General features: G+C 36.6%; 1 protein-coding gene and 1 pseudogene across 2 annotated transcripts; both read left to right on the forward strand.

Moving 5' to 3' along the window:
* The first annotated feature begins 558 nt into the window (after positions 1–558).
* LOC137003827 (sterile alpha motif domain-containing protein 9-like) lies at positions 559–5,004 on the forward strand (annotated as a pseudogene).
* Positions 5,005–7,255: 2,251 nt separating this feature from the next.
* gga3b (golgi associated, gamma adaptin ear containing, ARF binding protein 3b) lies at positions 7,256–22,526 on the forward strand. 2 transcript variants are annotated; one of them, XM_067381203.1, is made up of 17 exons: positions 7,256–7,488; positions 8,273–8,357; positions 8,437–8,509; positions 8,597–8,695; positions 9,710–9,833; positions 9,910–10,013; positions 10,136–10,216; positions 11,983–12,120; positions 13,267–13,348; positions 13,429–13,545; positions 13,651–13,902; positions 15,144–15,217; positions 15,313–15,464; positions 15,618–15,901; positions 16,063–16,232; positions 18,248–18,358; positions 18,950–22,526. In XM_067381203.1, exons 1-17 carry the CDS (start codon positions 7,440–7,442, stop codon positions 19,058–19,060), a joined length of 2,106 nt encoding a protein of 701 aa, XP_067237304.1. In that variant the 5' UTR covers positions 7,256–7,439; the 3' UTR covers positions 19,061–22,526. The 2 variants fall into 2 exon arrangements, with proteins under 2 accessions (XP_067237304.1, XP_067237305.1); XM_067381204.1 differs by lacking the exon at positions 8,597–8,695.
* Positions 22,527–23,179: the final 653 nt, after the last annotated feature.

Below are 23,179 nucleotides of genomic sequence, written 5' to 3' on the forward strand. Positions count from 1 at the left end.
GGCAGTGGCACAGGTGTAAGAGCCTTTTCATCGCTGCTTGCAGTTTTATGTCTTAACATTCAAAGATTACAAATCAAATTTCAAACTATATGTATTGCATTATTTATTGTTTTATATATATATATATATATATATATATATATATATATATATATATATATATATATATAATTTTTACTTCAAACTTTCTCAGGAAGGAAGTGGTCATGATGATTTCTTGATCTTCATCATGATTTATGACAGACGTTTCTTCACACTACTTAGTTTCTAAGTGCTTAAAGTGTGTTAAGTGTTACAACTAATTTCGTGTAACAACCCTTCCTGGTTTTCCCTATATTACTTCTACAATGATACATTGTGTTTTAATGCCATGTTACATGTTTGATGACATGTTTCTTATAGAGTGGTTTCCAATTCCACTATGGAAGCCTCAAGACATTTAGAGGTAAGTAGCATTGGAAAAGTCAACACATTAGCAATCACCTGTATCAAATGTAGGGTTGCATATTATAATTAAACACAAGTTGTTTGTTTTAAACTATCCTCCTCTTTGCAATAATGTTGTTTCAGAATAATGAAGAGATTGCTGTGTCATCTGAACTTCCAGTGGACATCAAAGACTGGAATAAAGATCATGTGAAACAATGGATGCTGGAGATAAAAGTGAACATAAAAGATGCAGACATTTTGCATCGTGAGGAAATTAATGGATCTGGTCTTCTCCTTTTGCAGATGTCAGTTCTGACAGAACTAAAACTGTCAATGAATGCAAAAATGCTGATTATTCACAACATAGGTCTTCTGAAACAAAAGACTCAGCAGCAGAATGATGTGGTGACTCAGTCTTATAGCTTGAAGCCTTACCCTTTCAATAGATTTAATGCTGCTCACCGGTACAGAGAAAACAGCAATTTAGACGTAACTGAAACCGGTCCTATAGACCTCATACAACCGTGCCATGAATTCAAAGCATTCACCAACACAACAGAAGAGAATAGAATGAGTAAATATACATATGAGGTGATTCGATTTGCAGCAGCTTGTATGAATAGCCGCACAAATGGCACTATTCATTTTGGAGTGGCAGACAAACCACATGGACAAATTCTGGGTATTAATGTTCAGAACACAGATGTTTTTGATAGACAGCAGTCACATGCAATTGAAAAACATTTCAAATGGGAAAGGTCTGTTAAAAATAGCAAAGAGGTGTATAAAACCCCCTCGCTTTGTTGAAGTTCTCAAAGCTGACATGACATCTGCAGGAAAACGTGTTATTGAGGTAGACATAGAGCCGTCCTCCATAGTCTGTGAAGAATTTCACTTTAACACTTATAATGTTGATAAAAATGAAGATGAGATGCAAGAGCCCAATGGTGCAGAGAAGAAGCAGAATGATAGCAAGTCTTTCTTTATAAGGGATGGCAGCAGCAGCAAGAATCTTATTACATCTGCTTCCTCAAAGGAGTATGAGAAATATACTGAAACTGCAAACATGGAACGATTGTCCCAGTTGAGGAAGGACGCTGAAGAAAAGCATCTCTCTGTTGTCAAAAAAAGCGTCCAAGGCTCAAAACTGTGTGAGATGATAACAGGAGGGACCCAATCTTTGGACAGGTCACACTTTGAATGGTACATTTTGGTGGCTAATAAGTCGCATCCTGTTCAGCTGGAAAACCTGGATTTCCTTGTTCACATGAATCTAGTGGCTGTTCTGGATTTTGATCCAGAATCTGCTGAGAACGGCTTGAATAAGATACTTAAAGAAAGAAAATTGTCCAGTGTTGATTTACCAGCTCGGTATAAAGTTACAGGTGCAGTTGAAGACATTTTAAACAAGTTAAAGCTGACCAAAAACACAAGCTGGGTTTTCTGTAATGGAGGCATTAATGAGGAAAACCCCTCTGATGTTGACAACTGGTTGACTGAGAAGGGATCTTCAGTGCGTGATGTTGTTTCTTTCCTGTGCAGAAAAGACGTGCTGCCTCGCAAGAAGCTTCTCACCATATTCTTGCTGTTAAGTCAGGTGAGCGACGCCAACGACCCTTTGCTTGAGACCTTCAGTATGTTTTTACAGGAGCTCAATGGTGGAAACCAAATCTTATGCATCAGTGACAATGAAACAACATATACACTCTGGAAGGATCTCATTAAGGGCCGATATAAAGTTGACATCTCTACAAGATGCATTTATGAGTTTTGCTGAGGTCAATGGCACTATCCTCAGTTTGTGGTCAGAGAATCGTAAATTAAACCGGTTTCTGCCTTGTGGTGGAGGCAGTAATGTTGTGCTATCAAAGAAAATTGAGGAATCCTTAGAAACACTGAGTGTTCTTTGTGTTAATCAGTGTGATGGAGGAAATGAGGACAAACAAAAATATGAGGAGAAATTTTATAAGGGAGGAAAGGTGTCTTGGTGGAACTTCTACTTCTCAGAACAGCCTGGATCAATGGCATTCATCAAACGTGACAAGTTCGACTATCTAGTCAACACTATTATTCCAGACATATGCAGCCGGAAGAGAGCTTGTGAGTTTTTCAACATCTTCCATCTTCCAGGCTGTGGTGGCACGACATTAGCCATGCATGTCTTATGGACACTGAAGGATAAATTTCGTTGTGCAGTGATGAAGAACACAACAGATGATTATTCTACTGTAGCAGAACAGGTTGTGCAGCTTCTAACATATGAGACAAAAGAGCAACCTACACGACTTCCCATTTTGCTCATGATCGATGACTTCCAAGACATTCACAATGTACTAACACTCCAACTTCAAATTGAAGATGAATTGTTAAAGCAAAACATTTTATCAAAATCTACACAGGTCATAATTGTCAACTGCATGAGAGTTGAATCCAGGGAACAAACTGAAGGAACTGATGATGCCGTTTTCATTGGAAACCGCTTATCTGAGAAGGAACAGGAACTGTTTGAAGAAAAGCTAAAAGAGTTTAAGAAAACCAACACAAACACTAAAACGTTTTATGGGTTCATGATTCTGAAGAACAACTTTTCATCTGGTTATATTCAGGGTGTTGTGAAAAATACCCTCAAGGGCTTCAACTTTCAACACAAACATGCTCAACTTTTTGCTGTTCTTGTCCTCCTGCATGTCTACTGCAAGAATGCATTGCTGTCAGTATCTACATGTGAAGAGTTCCTTGGTCTGCAAACAAAACCAAACTTTGAAGTTGAAGATGGATTTGAGAAGTTTTCCACTCTTTTAACAAGATGCACAGCTTATTCCAACATTACCTTTGAAGGTGTGAGGGTGATTCACTTGAGTATAGCTCAACACTGTTTGAAACAGCTGTCAACTTTGTCATACAAAATGTCAAAGGCAGAAATCACTAACCTTCTGCTCACAACAGACTCATTTTATGAGTATGCTCTGGGAAAACAAAAATTAATGCAGGATGTCCACAACATGTTGGTGAAGAGGCAGTATTTAGCTAAGGTTAAAGATTACTTTTTTTCTCCTCTTATCCAGGATATAATTAAAGAGACTCCAGGGATGGAAGAGACTGTTCTACACAATGCAGCAAAGTGTTACAGAAAGGATGCAGTAATTTTCCAGCTCCTTGCCAGGTATTACATCAAAAAACAGGACTTTACAAAGGCCATGATTTGGGCAAAAAAGGCCAAAGACCTTTCAAGGGATAACTCGTACATATATGATACAGTTTCACAGGTACTTGTGCGTGAGCTTAAGCATACTTTTTGTGAAGACAAGGATGATCCCATCAAGCCAAACAGTCTTGATAGATATCTAACATTGGCAGAGTCTGCAGCAGAAGCTTGCAAAGAAACGCAACAAACTGCAAACAAAGAGGCCATGGCTCGACTGCAAAGACTAAAGGACTATACTACTTACAACACTGCTGGCCATCTCGGTGAACTTCAAACTGCAGCTACTGTCATAGAAATACTGCAAAAGACACCACTGTTAAACTGCCTTGGTCAAGTCCTCTTGGGTAAAATTTCCATTGAAGTGCTGTCAAGGAAGCACCCTGGACTCAAGCAATATTGTGATGTATTGCAGAAACATAAGAAATGTCTTCTTCAACTAAAACAAACAATGAAGAATCATTTTGATTTTCTTGACAATTTTTTTGTCAATTTAGTACCCTTTTTTCGCAGAGAATGACAAACAAAAAGAGCTGATGAAGCCCAAGGTTTCCAGGTACTTTCTACAGTACACTGAACTCTTTTGCAACATAAATTGGAGTGAGCTGGTCAACAATGAGAGCATGAACCGCATGGTTAAAATTGAGCAGACGCATCAATGTCTGGAGAGAAACAAGGGTGATTCCTATACCGGCCTTCTGGAATATTTGGATGAGGAAGACTCTACCTCAACTCTTGAAGAGATCATCCAGCAGTATGATTTCATTCTGAAGTCACAAGAGGCCAGATTGATGGACTATGTCAACTTTATCTATGCCAATGTAATTCTGGCCAACATCAACCCTGCATCTCAGTACATCAAGTCGTACCAAGACCTTTGTAAATTACTCCTTCGAATAATTGAACGCCCCATACCCTTCAGTGAGATTCTGCCATTGCACTACATCACAGTTTTATTGTTATGGCATGAGGAGAACTTTGCATTACCAACATTTGTGTCACAAATGAAGACGTCATACTCAAATGAGCTGAGATCTGTGTCTAATGGTAAGAGAGGAGCTGTTCATTTTTACCTAGGGAAGGACAATGGTTATGTTGGTCTGATTTCCCAAAGAGATATTAACAACTGTTTGGGAGCAGGAAAGAACATCTCAACTAAATGGGATGATGAAAAAATATGGAAGCAAGTGAAAGACAGTAATAAACTTCACAGAGTTTCTGGTAAAATTTGTGATGGTTTTATCAGCGTTGCAGACAGAAGGGTTGATCCAATGTTCAGAAGCCAGATAAATAAAGAATCTGGCACAAGAGTGACATTCTTTATCGGATTCTCAATGAATGGACCAGTTGCATTTGACATGGACTTTGAGTAAAGGTGATGATACACAGGGCAACTTTTTGAGCAATGTTGCCAGGCAATGTTACTTGGGCACTTTCCCATTGAGAATGAGAAACAAATTTCTATCTGGATACTTTAGATTGGTTGTTTTTTGAGATCCTACAATCAGAATGCTAGCAGCCAATCATGTGACCGGCTTGGAGATTTCGAAAAAAAAAATCAAGAGAAGAAAAGGAGCATGAACTTATATATTTTTACGCTGGTAAGTTGTTATGTATCAATCCAAAACAGGGAATTTACCTCATTTAATGCTTAAAATACCAACAGATGTCCAATTTTATGTACGTTGGCTGTAATTTAGCCATCAAATGTTTTAAGTTAAAGGTGCTAAAGAGGATGTTTTGTTTTATACATTTTTGCAATATTACTTGAAACTGTCTTTACTAACTGATAAAAGACTATTTATTAGGTGCACTGAAATGAATAATATTAATATACATCATCTGTGCACGAGGTAGGGCCTTAAAAACATCAGCCAATCGTTTACGCGATCATCGCGTAAACAATTGGCCCTCTGGCTTGTCAGTCACTGCCGTGACGTTCCTTGTGAGAGACGAGAAACTTTCTAGATTTCCAGTTCAAAACATTAGGACATCCAAGACGAAAGAGCTCTTGGACCAAAGCCTGTAGTTGTTCCTAGACATTATTTCGGTTTGCTTCATTATCATATCCACAAATCAATCTAAACCAATCTTTTAATCATTAGTGTTGTATGTTTTAGGACTTTGTCCAGCAGAAATGCCTATTTTGTATGTCAATTTTATAAAAGCAATGGTGTGATTTTGTTATGTGAGGGGTGACTGAGAGCTGACCAATACCAGTAATGCATTGACTTCCAGAGAGCATACGTGTGTTTTACTTCAATTATACTATACATATTTCCTTTTCTATACATTTTCTCTATATATTTTACATTCATCTTACAGCATTTTACTCATATTGATCACATTCATGTACTCATTTATCATGTATTCTTTGTATTTTATTTACTTTTATTTTAATTTACACTCTACTCGTAAATTCTGTAAAACAAAGGCCCAATGTACTGTTCATATGAAGGGATTTTCCATATTGTTTTTCACAGGTGTTTTACATGTGTTTTGAATTATGTTTTGCATTGTGTTGTGTTTTAGGGTAGAAGGAAATGTCTGTAAACTTAGAAGAGGTATTGGTTATTTTCTGCCATTATCTGTTTTTCTACTGATTTTTTTTCTTTTTTTCTTAGTGTACATTTGTTTCTTGACAATTGCTTTTTCTGCGTAACCATGTCTTCATTCAAGGCCACAAGTCACTGTTAAGAATTAGTACATATTCATTCCCTTTTTTTTTTTTTGTGATCATAGCACTTCTTTAATATATTTCTGTTAAGGGTTATCCAATAAACTTATTTCTTATCACTTCCTTTCCTGGCTCCTGCACGTCTCCTACATCTAGTCATGAAGTCTGGATATGTGAATTGCTTTTCAAAATGATTTCAAAGCAGCTTTACAGAAAATTGTGCCTTTCAAACAATATTGGGTAAGTAAAAAAAGTAATCAAGATCTACTGCAAATTCTAGTTAAAATTCTCTAAAATTGTCTTTATTTGCATTTCTTTGTCTAATGTCGCACAAAAGTCATACACTGTTTACCCTACTCTATCAGCAAAAACAACACGTCAGTATTTTTGTTTATTAAAACTAAGACAACTCAATAACTGTATAGAAATATTTGAATAAAAATAAGAATAATAGTCACCGGTTTCTCATTTACAGTAGATAAGACAGTTGTATATGTAGTGGTTTGACATACGTATGGATTCATAAATGGCCTCATAAGGTGGGTGTAGTCAGGTTTTGTTTTATCAGGACATCCCGACTTCTAAATATACATACTAAAACAATGTTTTATTAAAAAAAGTAAAAATCCAGAAAAGTTTCTGTGAATATCATGAGAGTTGTCATCCCATCCCTGAGGTTTGTGACCCAGCATTAGGGATCTCTGACTTCTTTGTTGGTACTGTTATTGCACCTTATTTTATTCTATTCTATTCTATTCTATTCTATTCTATTCTATTCTATTCTATTCTATTCTATTCTATTCTATTCTATCGCCCAAAGCAAGCCATTTGCTTAAAAATGGCTTTATGACTTTAGATGTTCTTTTATTTTGTAATCAAGACTCGTACAGCTAGTGACTTTTATTTTGTAACCACCAGAGGCGTCTAAATCAAGGACCTCCATACAGGCAGCTGATGATACTGCCAGCTGATACACTATTCATTTAATAAATAAATAAAGCAGCATTTTGTCGCGACATACAGGCTCGAATGGAACAGAGGATGTTTGTTTTTATCATAATCAGTTTAATTTGACGAATGTCCGTGGTATCTAAGGGGGAAATGTGTGGATTTATGGAGTCAGAGCTTTAAATGAGGATCATGGCGTTTCCGGAGGGAGAATCGCTCGAATCCTGGATCAGTACGTGCATTATTATCACTTGCATTTCTAATAGCTGTAAATAATATTATTGTTCTTGTGTGTTCTCTGCATGCATCAGTACTGGTCCGTCTGACGCGCTTGTTTGGCTTTTTCCGCGGAATTTCGAATCATACTATGGCGAAGGTCTGCTCATGAAAATTAATTACCTCATATTGACGTTGCCTGGTAACCTTCTTTGTCGTCCAATCACAAAGCCTACATAACATGTAAGAGCGAAGACTTCACCATAGTAGGATTCGTTAATTCGCCAGCGCCCACTTCCAGCCAATCAGATACACCCACTGTACGAACGCCACGCCTCCTGATTAATATTCATGATGCATACCTTTCCTATAGTATGATTTATATAAATTCATAGAGTGCACGTTTACTGTCAGATCTGGCGATCATGCGTCCAGATTAAAGTGTAAAGTCCGTGTTTGTTTTCATGTAGTTCAGACCCAGAGCTTTAGAATTTACATTAGAATTCAATATTAATTAGAAATAATTTAACTGATGATTTTATCCAGTGTGTCAAATAGTACATTGACCTTTTTTTTTTTTTTTTTTACATGAATAAATATAATTGTACATGAATATGCTGAAATCACACATAGCTCATTTTGTAAAGGACTTTCTTCATATTTTTCTTTACATTACTGATGGTAATGTATTGATATGCATGGCTGTGATTGGCCCTCGTACTGTTGTGCCAGTGTATCACAGACACAGAGCTCAACGGGGCCGATTGTTTGGTCCTTACGATGGTGTGTGTCCTCCACAGACAAAGCCACACATCCGACCAACAGGCAGGAGGACTGGGAATACATAATCGGGTTTTGTGACCAGATCAATAAGGAATTGGAAGGGTAAGCATTTGTAATAATCCAACATGACTGGAAACTACAGATTCTCTGCTCTTTCAATTGTGTATGTGTGTGTTTATAGTCCTCAGATAGCCGTGAGACTCCTCATTCACAAAATCTATTCTCAAGAATGGGAAGCCCTACAAGCTCTGACGGTGAGCCGTGTTTTAATGCCAATCCAGCATTACTGCTCAAGCATGAGTCTTGTTTACAGATGATATGATGTTTATGTGTCTCTGCAGGTTCTGGAGGCGTGTATGAAGAACTGTGGGCGAAGATTTCACAACGAAATAGCCAGATATAGGTTTTTAAATGAGCTGGTTAAATTGGTTTCACCCATGGTTGGTGGTTTTTCTGTTATGACTTACTTTTGTTGGCCAACCCAAACGTTAGCAGCCTGGTTCCCTTGACAAAAACCCAATAGGATATTTCCATTGGCTTTTGGATTATTGCAGAAAATATGCTCTGTGACAAACAAAAGTTTATGATTCTTGCACAACTTTTATGTATTTTGAAGCCTAAATACAATTGGCAGAAGGTAAAAGCTAAATTTAGGCTATAAACGAACTACACCACAGTAGATGACTTCAACATCACCATCAGTAAACTTTCAAAAACCCTTTCAGTGTTTTTAAAAAACATTTTTCATGTTTGAGTTATAACAGTTTGCAAGAGTGCTGACTAGCCACTTGTAAGATATTTTAAAAAGCTATAATGCCCCTTTCATAACATGTAATATAAGTCTCTGGTGTCCCCAGAATGTTTCTATCAAGTTTCAGCTCAAAATCCCCCACAGATCATTTATTATAGCTTGTCAAATTTGCTCCTATTTGACTGTGAGCAAAAACGCACAGTTTTTGTGTGTCCCTTTAAATGCAAACAAGCTGCTGCTCCAGGCCCCCTTTTCAGAAGAGGGCGGAGCTTTAACAGCTCACGCTTCGGTTGCCATTTGTTGTAATCCTTAACAAGTGATTTCTGTAAAAGAAAATATCTCCCCTTGCATTGAACTTTGAGCGTTGTAACTTTGCTCAAACAGCAACATTACACACTAACTCAAGTAAAAAAATGAATTCATAATCAACCACCCCTTTAAAAAAACTCAGAGTATTACTGATTTGTTTTATGCCATCAAATAAAACATGAAAATATCTTAAGCTTATGTTTGCCACAGATGTTTTTTTTTAAGGCATTTAACCAAAAACGCATAAAAAAAACAAAAAACAAAACGATTGACTTCAGGATGATGGAACTGGAAATGCTAAAATGTGATCTTGTTTTCAGGTTTTAGGACTCATTTTTGTGCACTTAAACATCTAATGTGAAACATATGTTAAAAAACAGTGTGTGTGTTTCAGTACATGGGGAAGAATACTTCTGAAAAGGTGAAGAATAAGGTCATTGAGATGCTGTACAGCTGGACAGTGGCGTTTCCCAATGAGTCCAAGATAGCAGACGCGTACAAGGCACTCAAGATGCAAGGTGAGATTTTAGGGATGAACTTTCTGGGGTCTGTCGTGAGCGGTTGTCTGATTGATGTTGGTTGTGATTTATTCAGGACTCGTGAAGTCGGACCCAGAACTGACGGTGGACAAAACCCTGATCCCGTCCCCTCCCGCACGGCCCAAAAACCCTGTGTTTGACAACGAGGACATGGGGAAGGTGAGACTGTGTATATGCAACATTTGAATTGAAATATGCTGATTTTGCAGGTTTAACTGAATGTGATTTCCCTTTATGAAACTAGAGAAATGACTTTGTGCTCTTCTGTGATTTGATGGCAGTTGTTGGCTGAACTTCTGAGGAGCAAAAACCCAGAAGATCTTCAGGAGGCGAACAGACTCATCAAAAACATGGTGAAAGAGGTGAGAGAGATGGGATCGAGATATAAAGATGGATGTAGAGCTCCAGTTTATTAGGGCTGGACCAGAATATTCGATTATTCGAATATTCGTTTGGTAGGTTGGTATTAGATTTTCAATTTTGGGATTCGAATATTCGTTTTTTGTTTGTTTTTGCACACCTGGCATCCCCCTTGCAAAACGGTTCTCATTCACGCTTGAATATGTTTACACTATAAAATCTGCGAAATAAATACAATACTCTTTTTTTACAATTATCCTATATAGCCTAGGCGTTTTTAATATGATGGACAGTTTAAGGAACCCAACCTTGTTATATTTTAAACATATATTTGCTTCTTACTAATGTGTTCCCTTGCAACTGGAGTATTCTCTGTCTAGAGCTTGTATTTTGGGTTAAGCTGTGTTGCTTTGACATTGTGGAAAATAGAATAATAGAAACAAAATATATTCGCCTTTTTACCCGTTATTATCAGTGTAAATGAATCTACTGCGAAATATTGGAGCTTGTTAAAACTCAAACGTGAGATTTTACTGAGACGGTGTGTTCTTTATGTATTACCGTTCGTTCATGTATCTTTTGTTCGTCTTTTATTTAAATAGCCTACCCTTTACTGTGTCAGTAATTACAGTAATTACAATTGCTGGTCATTTCTGCTTTTCGATTTGTTTGTCAGAAAACGTTAGGCTAACTTTTTAAAAGTATTGCTCTTAACAGACCTGTGTTTTGTTAGCTCACTTAGCTTGAGTTATGATACCAGACAGACTTCACGGAGGCGAATTATTCCCCATGAAACTCATGTAACTGTCCGTCGCAAATGTTATGCCATCCACAGCGTTACTTAATAAAGAAAATAACTTTAAATGAGCAACAGAAAAACAGAAATAACCCGCATACACAAGTAAAGGTCTTTGCAGGACATTATTGATTGAGCAAGGCCATAAACAGAGGGGCGTTTTTCGTTTTTGAGAGCGTTACCTGGTTTGCCCATGTCAGAGTGTGGGTAGGGTTTAGGGGTCGGGTCGGGTGAAGGGGATCATTTTCATTGCGTGATATATAAACACCCACCAGTGTGAAAACACCCACAAATACATAAACGTCCACTTTTGTTCCGCAGAGACCTCATACTCCAAGTACACGCGGTGCTCGAGTCGTTCGAGACAGTTCAACCGGGAGCGCACAGCTCTTAAAGGGGCCACACCATATTTCAACTCGTTACACATGCCTTTATTAGAGAGAAGAATATCTTCAGCCCCCTCCCGTCGAAGCTTCGAATATTCGGTGCTGATTACTACAGAGCTTTGAAGCTAAAAATATGGTATTTGGACCAGCCCTACAGTTTATAGCCAACATGAAATAGTATTTCCTTTTTTACAGTAATTAATCATTCACAACAAAGCCGTAGCTGTTTCTTGAACATTGGAGGGACCAAACCAATTTTTAATGGTCTTTTTTTTAAAGCAATTGAAGGGTTAATGAATGAATTTAATGAACTTACCCCTTTATTTTGCATATGCCTTGGGCAGGAATTATGAGGGATATTTTGGTGTGTTTGTACCTAAAAGAAAACTCAAGACTACAATGAAGGCATTTCAGGGAGTTCAGAAAAAGTGTGCACTGATAGAGAATAACTCCCTTCGGAGTTGTGCTTCGTAAATTAGCAGACCTTTTTAAAGAAAGTTAGAAATGTAAAAAGCATAATAGGACTGATTCTAAATCAGGTGTGACATGCAACTTGTGATGGACCGAATCTGTGTTGTGTGTGCAGGATGAAGCCAGAGTGCAGAAAATGACCAAACGCATCAACACGCTAGAGGAGGTGAACAACAACGTCAAGCTTCTGAGCGAAATGCTGAGTCACTACGACAGGGACCGGTCATCAGACGCCGACCGCGAGCTCATCAAGGTGACATCATACTCAATGAGCACGACAGACAATGCTTAGAAATGAGCAGACAAAGAAAAATAGTTTTTAAAGAAATGTCTAGTAACTAATACTAAAGTAGAGTTGCAGAGGTAGAAAACTGGTTAGGTTAAGCCGGGGGCACACTGTGCGATTTATAACAGTCCTTAACGATTGTTGCTTGTCAGACTGTACGACAGTCAAGACGTGTTAAAAAGGACGCATACAAAAAATCTTGTTCGGAGTTTAACATCATCACCGCTTACACATTCCGTGACTGAGCTGCATTACACATGGGACTGAAATGGTGGAAATCTTTAGTGTTGATCATGGCTTGTCTTAAAAAACAAATCAATTTGACGTTCATCGTAGGAGTAGTCCGTGCATCAAAACTTCTGACTAGACGTGCCAACATTTGGTAATGCGATATATCATGATAACATGAAATGTTATTACCAATTATAAGAATACTTTCCCCATCAACTGCATAAAATGCACAACACTGCTGTACTCTGCATCAAAGGGACGTGCTCAGAGGTAAACAATCCCAACGTGCATGAGAAGCACATTTTTGTCTAAGACGACCAAATCATGGCCAAAATCGTACAGTGTGAACCCAGCTTTAGTTGGAAACTAGCTGGATCATGGATCTCCATCAGCTTAGCCTCCATATTTGTCCACTAGGTCAACCCCAGCCCTACCAGCTGGTTTCCCAGCTGATCACCACCTAAACCAACTTTAATCAGTACCTCGAAATTTAGTTTCATTCTCACAGAGTAACCACAGTTTATTCTGCTGGGACTGTGGTTCGTGCACTTGAAAAACAGAGTAGAATCTTTCTTTATCACCACATGGTCAGGTCTGGTGGAATTAGTTTCAATTTCATGTTATTCTTAAACTCAAAACAGACACTTTTGGTTAGCAGCCACAAATGTGCGCAGTGTTGTCTGTTATTGAATGAATATCTTATTTCACTGGTAAGACGTCACATTACAGTAGTGAAATAATTGTGAAATGTATTTCATGTATGCTTTTTAAAGGTTGATTTCACAGTCCTATACTGATTAGCAGTTTCCTGTCTGTACTATTAGATCTTTTATAATTAAGTTGATGCGCAGCGCTCACATGTGACCCGACGTCTGTGTCCAGGAGCTGTACGAGCGCTGTGATAAACTCAGACGCACCGCGTTCAAACTGGCCACTGAAGCGGAGGACAACGACTCCAGTTTGGGTAAATGGCGTGATGATCCGCTTTACTCTCAGAGAATGATTGTTTATTTGAAATATTCATTATTGATCTGCTTCCTGTAGGTGACATTCTCAAGGCAAACGATGATTTGTCCAGAGTAATCGGCTCTTATAAACGGATCGTAGAAGGACAGGCGGACAATGGCGAGGGTGATGATCTCCTACCGGCTGCTAGTGAAGGTGACATCAGTTTGGGGTTCATTTGTCGATCTTCCCTCAACTGCAATATTTTGATAATCCAGTACATCTCATTTTCTTACAACATGATGTTTCTCGTTCTCTCAGGATGTGAGACCACGGGCACACTGATTGATCTGGCTGGCCTGGATGAACCATCCTCTCCCCCAACTGTCCCACCTCCTTCTCTTCCTCCTCAGGTCCCTTCAACCAATCCCATGGCCTCGTCCATCCCTGTGCTGCCGCCTCCTCCTCGCCGATTGGCAACCGGTCATGGCAGTCAGACAAGCAGCCCCAATCACAAACCGCCTGAGCAGCAGTCCTCCCTCTCATTACTGGACGATGAACTCTTGTCTCTCGGTAATAAATCTCTTTTAAATTGTTGTGATGCTGACTGGTGACCTATACTAAGGAAATATACTATGAGAGGTCATGTGATACAGTGAATTTACCAAGTTTTTACATGGTACCCCAGATAACAGTGGTAAAATCACTGTAAAACAAAACCTTATTTTTATAAAATGGCATCAGCAGTATTAGGATAAGGCATGTTGGGGGTAATGCATTACCAGTAACTTGAGATACATAATCAGATTACTTTTTCAAATAAGTAATGCATGCTTTTCCTTCAGCCTGAGGCTTATGCATTTCACTTTTGGTGTGAAAGGACCTAAACATTTGCCAAAAATAGAACTTTTAGAAGCCCAGCCCAGGTGTAAAAAGTTAACTCAAAAGTAATGTAATGCATTATTTTTCATAAAAAGTAACTAAGTAATGCAATTAGTTACTTTTTTAGTGAGTAAAGCAATATTGTAATGCATTATTTTTAAAAGTAACTTTCCCCAACACTGGGTATTTGACACTTAAATATATAAATGAATAATATTATTAAAAATAAAATTATTATTCTTATTAATAATGTTTTAAAACATTTTGAAAACTATTATTAAAATAATTAATAATAAAAATATTGTATGCAAGGTTTTGAATATAGTACATAGTTTTGAAAACAATGTTCATTAAAAATAAAATGTATAATTATAATTTACATAATTGTATAATTATGTAAGTATAATTATAATATATATATATATATAATAATTATTAATATTAATTAATCAATTAGTAGTTATTAATTAATAATAATAATCCATATTATTATTCTAAAATTCTTCCACCATGCCTGTATTATTTTAGGATCATTGAGATACTATAATAGTTTTTTGTTTTCTGTTTAATTTGAAAGTTTCAGTAATTTTGTTATGTGTATTATTGTTTTTTTTATTTTTATGAAAATATCCTTGTGGCTGACATGGCGTAAAGAAATAAATAATAACAATAAATAATACTTTTTTTTATATGTCTATACATTTGTTTTAGTTATTTTAGTGCATCAAGTTAAACTAAATGAAAATGATAAATGTTGCCTTGACAACTAGAAAATAAGGTAAAGGTTGCTTATATTTCAGTTAGTTTATAATATTTAAAGTTGTTTTATGTTTTTGTGCAATATAATTTAATTGATTTCATTAATTTACTATTTATTAGTTTATATATATATATATATAATATAACATGCGCACATGTTCTTTTATTCCCAGGCCTGAATGATCCTCCCTCTGTGCCAAACAGACCAAAGTTGGATGAACTGTCTGGTCAATGGACGTCCTTACAGGTAGGACACACTAAATCATTTGGACTTACAGATGTTTAAAGCATATGCTGAATATTAATCCTGATGATTGAATCTGTCATTTTGGTTGGTCTAAGGCTCCTGATCCAGGCCTGGACCTGTTTGGGAGCATCTCGGCACCGAGCGCCGTCTTTCCGTCAACACACACACCTGCGCAGACCTCACACACCCCAGCTGTCAGTCAGGGGCTGCAGGATCTCTCCATGCTGGACTTTGGAGGTGGAAAGAGGTACAATTCTGCCTAAAGAGGTTTAACATCAGTCACTTATGAGGGTGCATGATGTTATGATGCTCCTTTAGAAGGGAGCTGCCCATGTAGACAGCTTATTTGAGTATATAAAGGATATTTCGGATACTTGTATCTTATTCTGTCTCTCCGTAGTGTTTCTGGTCTAAGCGGTATTGCTGGAGGTACTTTTGGTCTCTCTGGAGGTGTCATGGGCTCCGCGGCTGGCCCTCTTCAGTCCACTAACCCGTTTGTGAGCGCGGCAGTGCCCGGCTCGCCCGCTGTGGCTCGGGCTCAGGCGGTGACAGCCGGCTCGGCTCCTGGCAGCCCTTTCTTTCAGCCCTTCTCATCCCCGTCCCACTCGCTCCAGAGCAGCCCAGCGCGTAGCTCCGAGCCCAGCCTGTCCAACCTGTACGTCCCGATTGAGTCCATCAGACCCAGTGAGTGATCGCTGCACCAGTATTATTTATAATAATAATTTATTATAAATATAATACAATATAGTATGATTTAGTATTTCTTTCTTTTGCTTTTTGGGTGAAATGACTCTAAAAGTTATCTAGTTACCTAGCCAAACTCAGTGTTTCTGTGGTGTCCTCAGGTAAGGTCTTACCTGTGACGGTGTACGATAAAGATGGAGTTCGTGTTCTTATGCACTTTGCGATGGACTGTCCGCCGGCTCGACCGGACGTCCTGGTCATTGTGGTGTCCCTGCTCAACACGGCGCCGTTACCCATGCGGAACATATTGCTGCAAGCAGCAGTTCCAAAGGTACGACCTCCTCCACTGCAGACACAGATCGATTTATATGAATCAGTCATCTGAATCGGTTCTTTATGATTCATTTGAACTAATTTACAAAGTTAACTTAACATTTGTTTCACTAAAACAATGTATAATGCCAGGTGGGGATTTCCTTAAAGGATTAGTTTACTTTCAAATGAAAATTTCCTGATAATTTACTCACCCTCATGTCATCCAAGCTGTTCATGTCTTTCTTTCTTCAGTCGAACTAAAATTAAGGTTTTTGATGAAAACATTCCAGGATTTTTCTCCATACAATGGACTTCAATGGAGCCCACGGTTGAAGGTCAAAATTACAGTTTCATTGCAGCTTCAAAACATTATACACAATCCCAGACAAGGAATAATGGTCTTATCTAGAGAAACCATCACTCATTTTCAAAAAAAAAAATATATATATATACGTTTTAACCAGAAATGCTCATGTTGAACTAGCTCTCTTCTTCTTCTCTATTTGAATTCCGGCAGTGAAGACACTGCTAAGTGTATTACTGCCCTCCACAGGTCAAACTTTGAACTAATTGTTATATACTTGCACTAGCATATTGTATATGACAGTTTAGTTCAAACTTTAACCTGTGGAGGGCAGTCAGTGCTTCCCACACATAGACTTTACTTGGGTGGGCCGCCCACGTATAATAACGGCCGCCCAAGTATATTTGGAGACACATTTTTGCTTTTATTATTTTTATCCTCTTATACTTTTATATCCGCCCAAGATAATGAAACCATCCGCGATTGAATAACTAGTTGTTTCGTACCTGCTCGTTATGTGTGCGTCAGAACTGTTTACTCCCGCTGACATTCCCACCGGCGTTGCAAAGTCACAAAACCGGAGATTTATGCCAAGCGATTGCTAATGAACTCAAGTTGATGAATTATGACAATGTATACTTCATGGCCTTTATATAAAATGTTTAGATGATTGTAAGAATCTGAAGGATCAGCCTGCAATAGTACAGACATTTCAAAATAAGAGTCCCAGTATATTTTGGGCTTGTTTATAATTAAAAGTCACATGCTAAGTTTTTTCTTTTTCTTTTGGGCATTATTGGTATTTTGGTTTCACAATAAACTGTATTTAATTTGTTTTCCATTTAATTCATAGTAAATTATTGTAGTTTCCCCCACAGGAAGAAAAGACTAAGAACATTATTTGACTCATATATTATTCATTTTATACATTTTACTAGTAAAATCTATGTCCCATTCACTGAGAGAGACACTATATGACAGCAAGGAGAACATAGGAAAAGGTGAACCATTTAAATGCTGTAATTTTGCATAATTTACAATGCATAATAATGCATAATATTAGTATGTAATTAAATGTAATATGCTATGTAATTAAAATTAATTTCAATAAATAAAAATACTGTTAAAAATCACACATTATTTGTTTGTCACATGTAGTAGACCATTTTTGTGCCATGGGTAATAGGAGGATTTTTTGCCTGGCTACCACCGCAAGTATATTTCAAACCTGTGGGAAGCTCTGGCAGTAATACACTTAGCAGTGTCTACACTGCTGGAATTCAAATAGAGAAGAAGAGAGCTAGTTCAAGATGAGCATTTACTTTTTAACCATAAATGCTCATCTTCACCTAGCTCTCTTCTTCATTTTCTTAATAAAAAAAAAAAAAGAGTGATGGTTTCTCTAGATAAGACCCTTATTCCTCGTCTGGGATCATGTAGGATGTTTTGAAGCTGCACTGAAACTGTAATTTTGACCTTCAACCGTTTGGGCTCCATTGAAGTCCACTATATTGAGAAAAATCCTGGAATGTTTTCATCAAAAACCTTCATTTCTTTTCGACTGAAGAAAGAAAGACATGAACATCTTGGATGACATGGGGGTGAGTAAATTATCAGGAAATATTAATTTGATAGTGAACTAATCTTTTAAGCATGTTTTGATGTTCTGATTAACAAGTTACACTTTAAATATGACCTCTGACCCTGTACGGTTGTGTTTGTGTCAGTCTATGCGAGTGAAGCTTCAGCCTCCATCAGGCACAGAGATCGCTCCCTTTAACCCCATCCTGCCCCCTGCGTCCATTACTCAGGTCATGCTGCTCGCCAACCCACTGAGGGTGAGAGGTCACACACATGCATCCAATATTTTTTTTTAATTTTAAAAAATCATAATAAATTTAATTAAATATATATAAAAAAAAAAAAAAAAAAAAAATATATATATATATAAATATATATATATATATATATATATATATATATATATATATATATATATATATATATATATATATATATATACTATTTTTGTTGTTGAAATAAGGTGGAATAAATAATGCTTTTAAATTTATTAATTTTATATACAAATAAAACTATTAAAAAAGGTGGGAATAAATAATTACGTTTTTGTATTTAATAATAAAAAAAAAAATATATAAGTCTCTAAAATGATTTAAAAATATATTACTCATAATGTGGCTATTACTGTTATTATTAAAAGATAAGAGTTGGGAGGGTAAATTATATATATTTTTTTGCTTATTGTTTAATTTTTTTTTTTTTTTAAGTATTATTTATAATATTGTTGTTGTTACTGTTGTTGTTATTATTATTATTATTATTAAAATATTTGTAAGAATAAATAATTAAACAATCAAAAATAAGACACCACTTCATAAAGGTCTACAGCTATTTTGTGTGTATTTCAGGAGCGCGTGCGTTTGCGCTATAAGCTGACGTATCTTCTGGGAGAACGTCAGTACTCGGAGGTGGGAGAGCTGGATCAGTTTCCTCCGGCAGACAGATGGGGGTCCCTGTAGATCTCCAACGCTCGCTGCCGTTTACCTGCTCGAACTCTCACCCCTTCATTCCCAAGTATCCTCATTCATTTGTGCTGTTTATTTATGTTCAATCAGTGTTTTACTGTAGCTTTGTGAAGCAGCATTTGATGCTTGATGTTTTTAGCAAAAATTCAAGCTGGATATTAATACAATAATGCAACGTCAGTGACACACATGATGTCCTGAAACGGACGCACACGTTTCAGAGATTGATCTTTTGTGTGCTGCCCTTACAGCAGTTTACCATGGTAAATCATAGTTTCCATCAAAACACCACAGTAAAACAATAACTGACTGGCACTTTCAACAAATAGACTACTAAGTTATTGTAATAAAATTAAATAAAATTTGTGTATTAATTACATATTTTGTAAAATTAATTAAATTTGTGTAAAATTACTTCATGGAAGCTTGTTTTAGTCAGGGATTTAAAAAATATAAAAGATAATTGTGGCTTATTCTGATTTTTCTCAGAATTGTGAGGTATAAAGTTGCAATTGCATTATTTAATTTAATTTAACTTTGAGTGGGAATATTGGCAGATACCGATCTGCAGTCGATCGATCGAAGCATCCCTAGTTATAAATTCAGAATTGCAAGATATACTCGCAATTGAAGAAAAAAAGTCAGAATTTTAAGATAAAAATTTGCAATTACCATTTTTTTTTTTATTTATTCAGTGGTGGAAACAAGCTTCCATACTTCTTAACCTTGTTACCAGTGTTATTTTTGTATCATTACTATTATATATATATGCTTTAAATATTTTGAATTAGTGTTTATTTTTGTATTTTCTGTTTTCATTTTAGTTTTAATAATTTTGTTTGTTTTTGTCATTTTATTTAGTTATTGTTTTTTATTAAATGTGTATAGTTTTTCATAATTTTTGTTATTTTAGTACATCGTTAAACTAAACGAACATGGGAAATGTTGCTTTGGGCTCTAGTTAAAATAAAATGCTTTTTTATTTTTTCATTTAACAAAATGTAAAAAAGTAAAAAAAAAATAAAAAAAAATGTATGGTTTTAGTTTTAGTTAAAGGTGCAATATGTAATATTTTTGCAGTAAAATATCCAAAAACCACTAGGCCAGTGTTATATATTTTGTTCACTTGAGTACTTAGAATATCCCAAATGTTTGCAACTATTTGTAAATCATGAGAAAATTGCAATTTTAACCAAGGCTCCGGGACGTGTGAGGAGTCGCCTATCAATTGCGTCATACCCGCATTACCCTCGGTTTCCGGTTTTATTTTGTAGAAACCATGGAAACAATAAAGACGCTTTAATATTTACATGTTTATATACAAGACAAGGGAACATCTGTTTTGATAAATTTATAGACAGAAAACTAATTGTTGTTATATAGCTCAACACGTGTCTTATTGTTTAAATCTAATTTTCTTGATTTTTTGCGAGTACCATGCTTTAGCATGCCTCAGAGAAAAACACTATTTTGTGAAGTAGCTAACATAGCATAATCAGATGCAACTTTATTTTTAGTAACAGTAATACAGCATTTTCTCTATCATACAATACGTTTTAAAATTAATTGTGTGCCATTTATCAACACAAGCCATCCAATATTTAATATGAACTTCTAAAATCGATCTATCTTACTAAAGTGTGTAACAGTGTCTGAGCGAACGCTCAGAGTAACGCTATAACATTTTCAACACACTCAAATGTATCTAATATGATAAACAGAGCTGTGTTACCTCATACTCATGACCGGAAAAGCGGAAGTTGCGCCGACGTCTGTGTCATAATAAAAGTCCCGCTGCTCGTGAGGCGTGTGTTGCGCAATCTCTCCAGCTCCTCGTTCAGCTCCCACAACACTTGGTCCTGCTCTGCTTCATACTACAGTAACGTTAATGATCGCATCCATGAACATGATTTCTTCCCGAGTCCTATCCCGATTCTTTTCCACCGGCCGTTGAGCTGAAGACCACATGTCCCAAGATTTCTCTCTAAAACTTGGAGTCATCAAGCGACGCCTTTTGTTTTGAATAGGCCTCTAGCGACCTCTAGCGGACAGAAATCCTACATACTGTACCTTTAACTATAATAACTGCTTGTTACCCAGTTTTTTTTAATGATTTAATTTTATGTAATTTTTAGGTTTATCTAATGTTTATTTGTATAAAAGCGGCTTCTTTCACTACAGTTGAAAAATGCAACAAAATTTATCTTAAGCACTATTTTGTACATTATTTTGTCAGCTGTAATAACTGTGGTATTTTGGTGTAAACTATAGTGCATCATGGTAAGTTCAGAAGCTGAGCTGATACTGATGGTGTCATGTGACTTCGCCGCCGTCTGTGGAGTGTATTAACCGTGATTTTACTCTGTCCAGGCAGTTGTAGGTGTTCTTACGCTCCTCAAAACGAACAAGCATTTGAACGTTGCTGTTTCTAGAAATAAGATTCATCCACTACAAACTTCAGCATCAGAACGAATGTACATCTGCAGTCAAACGAGTTTACATGAAGAGCGCTGTCAGTTTTACAGTAGCACAATGACGCTGGTTTATTTTGAGTTATTTTTTTATCTGCCTATGTTATAGTTCAACACTGTTTGGTTTTATTTATTGCTGCTACAGGAAAGTTTGGACTCAAGGGTTAGCATTACAGTGTCTCATTCGACAGCCTTTATTGACAATATTAGATTTGTTCATTTAATTATGATATATTTACATAGTGTTTTTGCTTGCAGTTTATGAGATGAAGATCTTGATTGAGAACAAACTGCATTTGAGTTAATGTTGTTTATCGTAAGTCTGTCAGTCCTCTGAGCGTTTCACGTGGTTTAATTCTTTTAAGCGCTGTAGCTGAGAGAGAGAGAGAGCATTTTACTTCATCTGATAAAGGCCTCATGTGATTTTAGACACTAATTTAGTCCCAAACAAACCTTAATGTGTCTGACTAGGAGAACTGGACTCTCCTCTGTGTGATAATGTGCAAGCCGTACAATTCATTATGATCATGTGTTTGACAAAAGCTGCTGAGTGAATCTCACACAGAAATTGTTTAAATTTAATCATTTTACCCGCAAAAGAAATAATTTTGCAAAATTTGTCTCTTTTTGTATTATTTTGGGGTGAAATATGACCTGGACATGTTTGTGATTCATGCCTGTGAATGTTTGAAGGCATTAATTTGTATTTGTGGAGCATCTCTTCTGATTCTGTCTGAAGTGTTTCAGTGAGATGATGACTTGATGTGCATCTTCAGTATTTCAGAGGAACCTTGTGTGTATTTTAATGGATCATTAAAGAGCCAAAGCTTCATCTGGTCTGATGTTGATGTAGAGGTTTAGGAGGACTCATGAAAGTATGTGGGATAAATGTGTAACTTATGAAAAATGATATTGGTTGATGATGATGATGCACTGTTCTGGTGTTTAATAATGATTTCATCATGTGTACTGCGCCATTAAAGACTTCAAATGGATTGACAAGCACACGTTTCTTTCTTTTTAAACATTTCCACTATTTTTCACCATCCCACTGGATTCAAATCAAGTCCTGACCAACCATCATTCTCCTGTTTCGTTCAAAAATACACAATAAAAGTGAAACATTGACTTTAAAGTCTGTGAAACTGCATTTGTAGGTTATATTGTCGAAACTGCAGGTGGTTTGAGATGTATTAGTCGAAAAATGTTTGAGGGGGTGTCTAACCTTCATTTGTTGCCGTAAACGACAGATTTCACGCTGCTTCTGAATCCCTGTTGTTTCGCTCGTCGCTGATTCTGAATGATGAGTTAATGGAGTGATAACATCGATATCTTTGCGTCACAGCTGTGCAGTAAAGAAAGGTACACAAAGAACGATAACTATGTCAGCGTCACACCATCGGACGATAACGTTTTTTTTTTGTAAGCACGAGCTTCAGTTACGTTCCGTTAACGTGATTGCAGCGCGCGCTTTTTAAGTAGGAATGATTCTGATTGGCTGTATTGTTCATCAGTGGTTTAAAAAAGTAATTTCTACGATATCGTTCCTCTGTACGGTTATTGTAATCAAAACCGTTATTTTCTTGGAGATAATTTATGTATAATATTTTATCATTTATTACATAGGCCTATAAAATCGTTA

This window comes from Chanodichthys erythropterus, chromosome 3, assembly GCF_024489055.1.
Source record: "Chanodichthys erythropterus isolate Z2021 chromosome 3, ASM2448905v1, whole genome shotgun sequence".
NCBI classification, from domain to species: Eukaryota; Metazoa; Chordata; class Actinopteri; order Cypriniformes; family Xenocyprididae; genus Chanodichthys; species Chanodichthys erythropterus.

What these genes read in the sequence shown, in the direction of transcription:
- gga3b (XM_067381203.1), top strand. Translation starts at nt 7,440, where the DNA reads ATGAGGATCATGGCGTTTCCGGAGGGAGAATCGCTCGAATCCTGGATC. An exon ending in GGACAACGACTCCAGTTTGG is followed by an intron (nt 13,349 to 13,428) that starts GTAAATGGCGTG and finishes TGCTTCCTGTAG; the next exon opens with GTGACATTCTCAAGGCAAAC. An exon ending in GACTTTGGAGGTGGAAAGAG is followed by an intron (nt 15,465 to 15,617) that starts GTACAATTCTGC and finishes GTCTCTCCGTAG; the next exon opens with TGTTTCTGGTCTAAGCGGTA.